At 39.1% G+C, this 9320-nt stretch overlaps 1 protein-coding gene across 1 annotated transcript in view; it reads right to left on the bottom strand.

Annotated features, from left to right (window-relative positions):
* Positions 1-32: 32 nt before the first annotated feature.
* STAT4 (signal transducer and activator of transcription 4) overlaps positions 33-9320 on the bottom strand; it is a 42675-nt gene continuing 33387 nt past the window's right edge. The window contains exons 17-23 of the mRNA XM_035572416.2: positions 8285-8337; positions 7412-7506; positions 6819-6955; positions 6218-6409; positions 5006-5072; positions 4372-4480; positions 33-2562 (exon numbers count right to left, since the gene is read on the bottom strand). Coding sequence (XP_035428309.1) covers positions 2536-2562; positions 4372-4480; positions 5006-5072; positions 6218-6409; positions 6819-6955; positions 7412-7506; positions 8285-8337 — 680 coding nt within the window. The 3' untranslated portion in view covers positions 33-2535. The remainder of the gene's footprint in view (positions 2563-4371; positions 4481-5005; positions 5073-6217; positions 6410-6818; positions 6956-7411; positions 7507-8284; positions 8338-9320) is intronic.

The raw sequence follows: 9320 nt of genomic DNA, 5'->3' as shown, positions 1-9320 counted from the left end.
AGGGCCGCGCGCGCCCCCGCCCCACCCGCGCGCCCCCGGGCGGCCATCTTGTGGCACGGCCTGGCGGGAGGGCGCGGGGGTACGGAGCCGTCGGGGCACGGAGCCGTCGGGGCACGGAGCGCAGCCCGGGGCTGCATCCAACACCCGTACAGGAGCCAGGGCTCGGTGTGGGGCCGCCCCTGGCGCTCGGCCACCTGAGGCTTTTATCTTTACCCTCCCGATAAAGGCGTTTCGCTTTCTCTCGCGCCCGCTTTCCTGCGTGTCAGGGCTTCGGGACGCGCAGGGCCCGAGGTTGTCTAACTGCAGTCCTGACAGTGGTACGGCAAAACGGAGCACAGCGCTGCTTTTTCCCTTTCCTATTATTTTGGCTTTGCAGCTGCAAAACCCAGTGAAAACAGAAGCACGGTTAGTAAAAGTGTTCACATGCAGATGTTTCACCTCTTCCGGCAGAGTCTGAGTGTGACCCTTTCAGCACGTCTTTCTCTGTTTTTCCTCGTTTTACTTCGTCAGAACCCTAATCTTATTCATAGTGGCAGAAGGACAAAACCCACACTGCTTTTACAGAAGGAGGCTTGCCCTGCATATGTTTATTTCATATAAAATGACTTGTTTCTTCAGTGCAGCAAATAGCTGAAGTGCCTTCCAATTAAATGTTAAACCTGCCCTTTGCAAAATGTATTTTAAAGGACAATGGAAACTAATGCCAAAACCTGTTTCACAATCCTATTCAGCAACACAAAAAATTCGATGTTCAAGTCAAGATAAATAGTTGAATTTCATGGGGAGCAGGGACAAAGGAGAGAGAAATGTTCTTGTGCCACGTCTGGACTTGTTTCTTTTATAATATTTCTCATGATCTTTAGATGGACAGAAGCCATTTGCCGTTTTGTTTGTATTAAGATGGTGAAAATGGGTTGGAACAAAAAGACATGCTATGCAAGACAAAGTTGTTTGCTGTTTTGTAAGTCTGTGTTACTGCAAGAAGACTCTCTTGTATCTTGAAGAATTCCACAAAAGTGCAGGTATCTGACTTCAAGCCAAAATCTGTTTTTATTCATACTGGTCATATAAATTACAGATCTTATCAAATGTATATACACAATTGTTTTGGAAAATCATTTATACATGATGCTTTATGAGAGAAAATATGACTTCCTATCTGCAGCTGGCTTTGAATCAACTCAGATGAATCAACTACAGAGAGGTGTTTGTTCATTTAAAATCAATCTAATGCAGTATTTTGGTGATGGATGGAATAATCTGTTTCTGTTCTAACAGATGTTGCTAATTAACATCAATACTGTGGGTGAAGGGGGTGAGTAGAAGGGTGAGTGAAGTAGAGAAATGAAAGCGAAATCCAGGTCTAACTGACTCCAGGGGGTTACGTTTTCACCCTGGATATCTGATTTGTGCCTACTCAAGAACAGTATAAAGTGCAAATACATAATTGTGTATTTTAAGAACTTTGCATGTGTTAACCATTTATTCTGCACACAAGAATTAAATCTTAATGAGGCTACACACATGAAAGACAGTGGCCTTGGAATTGCCAGTTTATTATTCCATTAACAGTTTTTAGGGATAGTATTGAGGGGGAAAAAAAAAGTCGAACAAGCAAGCATTAATCTATGCCTGAAGCAAAAAAAAAAAAAAAAAAAAAAAAAAAGGCAGTATAAAACCAGTTATTCTGCTTATTAGGTGAGTTTCCAACAGGCATGTAACATTGTCATGTGTCACAAATTGCCCAGTGGTCAGAAGATGTTGCAGCTCTTCAGTAATTACTTCTTAAAACTGCCTCCCAGTCTGCATTTACTGGATAGTGTCCAACCTGTGTGTCAGATCAGCACTTTTAGTTTGTAGGCTTTCTGATAGTGCTCAGATACAAGAGTAAGTACTGCACACAGATTTACTTCCCCCTGAAAACAGTGGCAGACTTTACTAACCCTGTCTTCCAGCTGCAAAAATGAAGGCAGAGCCTTTTGTCACCACAAGTTTTGTCTGATCACCTCGTAGAACTCCCTTCTCTTCCTAGTCTTGCCTTCCTTTCTCCAATGACTTCTGCTGCAGTGGCAGATGATAACCTATGCTCGAGGTAGTTCATCATTGGGAAAAAATAACCCCTGGATACCTATGGGACAATTGAACTCAGAGGGATGAGAATCTTAAATTAAAAATAGAAGCTAAACCAATGGCATACAGAAAGATGATTGCTATTTCATGTAATAAAAACTGATTCCTCCAAACACCTTAAAGTCTTTATTTGTCCTTATATGCTGTTATCAGAAGCAAAAAGTTCTGTTCTTATACTGTCATATTTACAGCAATTTTAAGGCCAGTAATTCTGCAAGTAAAAATTTATGCCTGCTGCACCCAACTGGAGTCAAATGACTTACAAGCCAGAAAGGATTTGGCCTTTTATCAGTGAGGACAGCATTATAATGGTTTCCAGGAAATGTTGGTTTACAAAGATGATGAAAAAAATATTTATGAGACTTTTAACCCATCCAGTGTCCACAAGATTCCAGTACGTGAAGTTCAGTCAGTTGAGTAAGGTGAACTCAGCTGGAAGGAAAAAAAAAAAAGAAAGGAAAAGATCAGTCTTAAGGCAATTACTGCTGTTCATTCAAAAACAACTGCAAATCAAACCTGCTCCGGCTCCTTTGATAACCTTGCTTCCTGTACTTGAGTATAGTATCAGTTCTTCACATGGGTAGATTATGTTGTGTGAATTTGTATTAATAAAGAAAAAAAACTCCATATCATGCCCGTTCTCATTTAGGAGGGTAAACAGAGTGGAAAAAGGAAATCAGGAATGTTAAAATATTCCAAAACTATTTTCTGCCCTAATTTCTAGCAGAACTTGAGCACATGTCTACCAAGAGCCTCCAGAAATTCACCTACCATCTAGTAGTTCACTGAACTGCTTCTCTAGTACCCTTAAAAACTGCAACGTGATTTTATTTGACTCTCCCGACTCATCGTGTAACTTTTTGTGTGGTTATGGCCCCAGAATATGGTGATGATCGCAGCTGGTTTGGAAGCTCTGGACAGAGCTGGTTTGAGAATTATTGTGCGTGCTAAAAAGAAACCACAAATGTTTTTGAATATGATGATAAACAAAAGTGAAGCCAACTTTTCTTTTCACCCCTGAAACCACGAAATGCAAATACACGCGTAGTTCACAAATGCAATTTGGAAGGTCAGAACTATTTTCATATATATAAAACAAATGACAGATGAGTGAGGACACATCTCAAATTGGTATGGTAGCTTTTAACCCAGAATTTTCATTCAGACTACTACTTCAGTGTTAGCTGAAGAACCAGTTTGTCGTGAGCACTACCAGAAAAATGTTGAAGAAGCAAAGGAAGATATTTTGCTTTTGATCAGATTTTTGGCTTGGACTATTTTAAAGAATTATGTAAAGTTTCACTGCACTTCCAGACAGCCAATGACAGCCAAGAATCTGTTTTATTTTTGTTCTGTTTGTAGATGAGGAGGAGAGTTTACAGGGAGGCATTCAGAGGGGAGTAGACAGGCTTTTAAGGACATAATCATTTTAAGCTCTTAAATCGTTGAATATATAGGAAACCAAAAGCTTTTTTTTTTTTTTTTTAAAGGATGTTTTCTTTTAAAGTGGTTAAAGCCAAACCACTGCTGTGTTTCCTGATGGAATTCTGCTGGACAAATCCCCAGTGGGGAAAAATCAGCGCCACTCTAAGCCACAATGATTTTGACTTCGTAGTTTGAAAGCTGAACTGGGCTTTGGAAGCGCAGAGTTCTGAACATTTCTACTCATTAAGAAAAAGTGGAAAATATTTTTAACAGACCATGCTGCGATCGATACAGTATTTTACCAATCTTCCTCTGTAGTCTTAATGAATATGAGTTTTATCTGCTAAGAATGTTAGTTGACTTTTTAGTTTTCTCATCTTGGTACCACATATCAAAAGTGCTGAAGAGTTGCGTGAGTTTGCAGAATCAGAAGTGTGTATGTTCCCTGGGCGGCTTCCCTGAGGAAGTCGTGTCCTTTGTGTTATCTACAAAATTACTGTAATCCATCTGTATTTGTCAATGTAAGGGCTTCATTTGTGCAAGAACTGTGAGATCTCTGAATTTTGGCACTCATGGTTTGCTGGCCCATAAGTTTGGTAATTTCATCTGAAGCAATGCTTCCAAGTATCTGCAGCATCCTATCCCTGCTCGAGTAGGAAATGTCTGCACCACCATTTCAGAATGTAATGCAGCAACTGATGAAAGAGCTCAAATGTTTTCCTAATGGAACAGGCAGCCATTTTACAACCAGCACCTGTGTTGTATACACCCTGTTTGCTTAGCATTAATTTAGGAGTGGAAAAGTTTGCAACATACAGCAGTTTCGATCACTGTGGGACTCAGGTGTTCTCTCAGCACAGCATAAACGCTTGGAGACATAGGAAGAAGATCTGATGGAGAATGTGGATCTGTAGAATCATTTAAGCTTTTAAAAAAAAAAAGACATAGAAAATGATATTAAAAGTAATGTAAATCCCACCAATTTGATGGACGATTGCTGTGGAGCATGGTGAATCACTCATGTTGAATGCTTAATTAAGGCAGTTAAGCCTGTGCTTATTAGGCTTGCTGGTGGCCCTGTGAGCATGTGCTAAGGCCCTGGTGTATGTTTAAAAACGTAGGGAATAGGACCAAAGGAAGAGAGAGGTTAATCCTGTCTCTGTAATATCAGTGGCTGGGGAGAAAAAGGGAAGAGTGAAAGATGATATACAGCAGAGTACCATGAAGTCTGCATTCAGTTTTTACAAATGTTTTGCTCCATGCACGGGAAAAGCACTCTGGGAGTGAAGATCTTCACTTCCCTTGTCTTTAGCAGTCCTTGGCCAAACAAAAACTTACAATGCCTTGCTGTCCTGAACTATTTGACTGGTGGGAGGAAGTCAGCGAAAAGTTTGAAACAGTATGTAGGTGTAGTGAAAATCACATTCGAAGTGTAATACATCTTACTCACATTTTGGAGACTGGGATAAATACAGAAGGAACGTAACCTTTCACTCCACCATCTGAGGGCTTTGAGACTAAAAATCAATATTAGAGAGATTAAATGTTGCCTACTAATATTATTTCTTTAAAATTGGTTATGTTGCAGACCATAATATATTAAAAGAGAAATGACCATGTTTATGATTAAATAAGCAGCCGTAAAATCAGGGAAATTCCTGAGATTAGTGTTGGGGTTCAGGTCTTAGTCACGTAATTGGCTGTGTTCCCTTGATGGGAAATAACCTACATCACCCTCCCCAAGTGTAATACAGCAGCTGATGAACGAGGTCTTGTTAGGGCTGCCAAAGGGCCTGTGCTGTAACTCCAAAAGCTTTGTACTTCTGAGCCTTGGGATTTCAGTTCTGCACATGCTTGCATGGAGCCCTGTCTCTAGACACAGCTTTGGAGGTGTCTTTTGCTTGTAAACACATACATCAAACACTGTAAACACATACATAATTTTTCAGAGGACTGAAGCATTAGGCAAAGTCCACTGCAGTAAAATGAAGAGGAAAAACATTTGCTGGTTCCAAGTATATTTTGAAAAGTGTAAGGATTTGAATTCAAATGGGCTTGTATTGTTTTATAATGAAAGTTCAGGGGAATGTATATAATCTAGAAAAATCAGGGCTTTTTTGAGAGAGAGTAAGCTTAATCTAAAACCAGCCTGATTTATAACCCAAACAAGAGCAAGCACACATTTGGAGCTAATCTTATCTAGCTTTTTTGTGTTTTCTAGTGCAGTTGACAGGGGTTATTACTGCTGTCTTGTTGTGGAATTAAAGCAGGTCTTCCAAGCTGTTTGGAAAATACAGAATTCCTTGAAATTAAAGAGAAAGCGTGCTACAGTGTTATGCAATTATGAAGTTGATGAGCTTTTCAATTTCATCTCCTTTGAACATGCAAACACTGAATTTTGCAATGTGTTGGTCAGGAAAAAAAATCCCAACTCAAGATCTATTTCTTAGCTTCTTTTAAATATTGTTGGTTTAGCCTCTAAGACCACAGCTATATTTGCAAGGTGAAGCTGTCTAAATGACAGACATGGATTAAAACAGTTCTCTTGAGGATGCTTATTAAAGGAAGTCTGTTCCCTTCTTCCTCTCCCCGAATTCCTTGAATTGCCTCTTGACCCTGAAGCTGCTTTTCAGAAGGGGTAAGTACAGAAACAGAGCCCAACCTTCATTTGGCTGACAGCTGTAGTGTTTGCCAAAGGCCTTATCTTTGGGAATGTCTGGATACAGATACTTCAGAGGGTTTTCGGGAACGTTGTCTGCCATAATAACTTTGTAATCTCGCAGTATGTCGGCAAAGGGCAGTGCAGCTAAGCGGCCTTTGTTGTAGGGCTCCACCGAGTGGAATGTTACCTCTCCTGTAAAACACAAAGGTGTGTAACGGCTGATAAGTGGCTAGATCAACATCTGTACCTGGAACACTTTTTGCCTTTCTTTTGCAGTTTACTCTGACCTGGGTTTTACCTTTATGTTAGTGTCTTTCAAGTTATACTTTCTGCACGTGTGGGAACAAACTTAAAGCCTGCAGTAAGCAGGTACATCTCCTAAAGAGCTTATATATGTTAATTTAAAGAACTGAGAGGAAGAGTTTCAGAGTTTTAGTTTGTGTTGTAGTAAATATGATACTACTGTCTTGCCCAAAACCAAAGACATGATACATGTGAACCTTACTTTTAAACCAAAGAAACCATGGCTATTTTATTACAGGTAGATTTTGAACTCTACATTATTATTATTATTATTATTATTATTTTTAATTGTACTTACCATTTTCTAACTGATCCACCCAAGTAAAGGTAATTCCGCCCAGATTGCTTTCACTAAACCTTAATAAAAATGTTCCTGGTGTCTTGTCTTTGAGCAAAATTCGTTCCTTCTCTTTGCTTACAAAGCCCATTACGTACCTGAAGTGTGACAGGAAATCATGGTTTTACTTTTGCAAAAATTATAGACTTCATTCTGTGTGCTGCATTTGGCCAAACTTCATACAGGAGCTGAGGCAGGTGTTCAAAGCCTGGTTACAAAAGCTGTAAGGTCTCGAAAATATCACAAAAGCTTCACGTGAATTACTTGTGGAGTGTGTCATTGAGCTCACAGTACTATGCAGTGTGATGAAATTCATCACAGCACTTGACTGTACACTGACAGAACTGATAAATATATCAAAAGCTGCATTTCTGGAAGATTCAATGGTGTTCCCTTTTGGCAGAAATTTTGACAAGTTATAAATGGGAAGAGGGAGACAGAAGTATTCAACTTTTTGCAAATTCTCTTCTGTATAGCTAAAAGTGAGGTTAGTAAAGAAAAAAGATAAAGCAGGGAGAGATCAATGTACAACAAGCTGTTTCTGTGTTGCTTACCCATCAATCCAAAGAGGAAGAATGTGTTTTTTAATTAAGTCCAGTATAGCTTCAAGCCAAACCCAAAAGGTAAAAGACTTTCCAGGTAAATGTTCCTAATGAAAAACAGATGTGAAAGGAAGAGCATTGTGAGAGTGTTGTTACACCTCATCGAGAAGATATAGCTATCTCAGATTCTTAAGAATAATCTAGTTTCTGTTTGTCACGAATTTGAATTGCTGCTTTGAGACTCCTTTTGACCTAATGTAAAAACAATTATTATTTTTTTAAGATAAGCATTGGAAGTGCCTCTTTCATTTTTAAAGAAAAAGCATGTTCAAAATTTTTTTCATTATGAAATTACGTTTTGAGAGAAATGATGAGGAGAAAGTTGAACTTACTCGTAAAGTTCTAGATGTGTTTAAATAAGGTGGTTAATATGAACAAAATGGATTTACCTTTCTTTTTCAACGCTTTTGTTCCTGATCAAAGTTACTGAATATATTGAATATATTATACAGACTTAAAATAATTTAGGTCACAACTGAGCATATAGAACAAAACGTACTGTATGCTTTATGAAAACTTACTCTATACTTTGATAGCCCAATCTCTATTGATCACTTACAGAAATATGTGGGGCATTCTTGACTATAATGACAGTTTCTGATACTTGCAGCAATGTGTCTAAATAGATCTAAATAAAGATAAATCAAGTCCCAGCTTTAAATTTCAGGAAATACTGTTTTCATTGTTGAACTTCTAGAATTAATTTGATTGTGCTGGGCTAGAAGTCCCACAAATGGCAAGTGGGAATCTCATTGCTGGGATCAGTGGGACAGTTAGGTGTGCAGGTGTTAAAGCAGAGTCTGTGCGTTACTTTCAGAACCGTACCTTGCAGAACTTTGCCCAGGATAGCTGGTAATCATTGTAACTGACTTGTTGCCCTAAAAGCAAAGTAAATAAAATAAAATAAAATTGAGTCTGTATTTCTGAAGTTCTTAAGCAGGTATTGTTTGACATCTGTATAGTTGAAAAATAGTACAGCTCATCCAGACCTGGAGAAGGATTGGGAGGGGCTTGGTGAGGGACTGTGCACATGGAGAGAGCATTCAGCTGCTAGATCAGTTTTGTGTATCCTTTTGAAGTGGCTACTCATGGTAGTCTGGGGGGAGTCTTTGCCTAAAGCCATCTGGGCCTCTGTTCCTGCAATGCGTGCTCAGTTTCAGTTTTCAGTTTTACTTCTCTTGGTCTTTACCCTATCTTGATCTTGCATGTTTTAAGATGATTTTTTCCGTTCTTATGATTCTTACTGATTTAGTGGCATCTTTCAACTTCACTAACCAAGAAATCTCCAAGAAAGCATTAGAAAAAGTGCATGTTACCAAAGAAAGCCAGTTGTTGCTTCCCAGCTTTGAAAGCAGTAGAAAGTAAAGATTGTCCCCAGTCTTTGACATAGATGCTTTAGTTCTTGCCTGACAGTAGAGGTATTGTTACATCGTCATTTGGAGTTTCTTGCAGGTTACAATACATGTTATAATTATTTATTCTCCAGAAACACATAATGCTTTCTTCATTCTGCCAGCCTTCCCTAAGGTCTCTCCCTTCTGGAGGACAGTCAGATCGAAGTGGTCATTTGCTCATCTTGCTGAACTTCCAGTCATGCAGGGCCTTTTTTCCTATGCTTTTATCAGTGAAGCATGGATCCCAGAACTAAACAAGCCCCAAGGGACAGGTACTTTTAAAAACAACCACGAGAACAACAACAAAAAGCAAACTAAGCCAAAATCCCATCAGCAAGCAAAAAGATTGTTGATCTCTGATGCTAGAGATAACAATTACTTGCTTAAGGAAACAAACAATGTTGAATGTGACTCTGATGCCCTCTTTCTTCAGCTCAGCAGCCTACAAGTTCAGAAGTTGAATCACT

This window comes from Cygnus atratus, chromosome 6, assembly GCF_013377495.2.
Source record: "Cygnus atratus isolate AKBS03 ecotype Queensland, Australia chromosome 6, CAtr_DNAZoo_HiC_assembly, whole genome shotgun sequence".
NCBI classification, from domain to species: domain Eukaryota; kingdom Metazoa; phylum Chordata; class Aves; order Anseriformes; family Anatidae; genus Cygnus; species Cygnus atratus.
The sequence above is the reverse complement of the archived record's forward strand: the minus strand, read 5'-3'. Positions and strand labels throughout refer to the sequence as shown.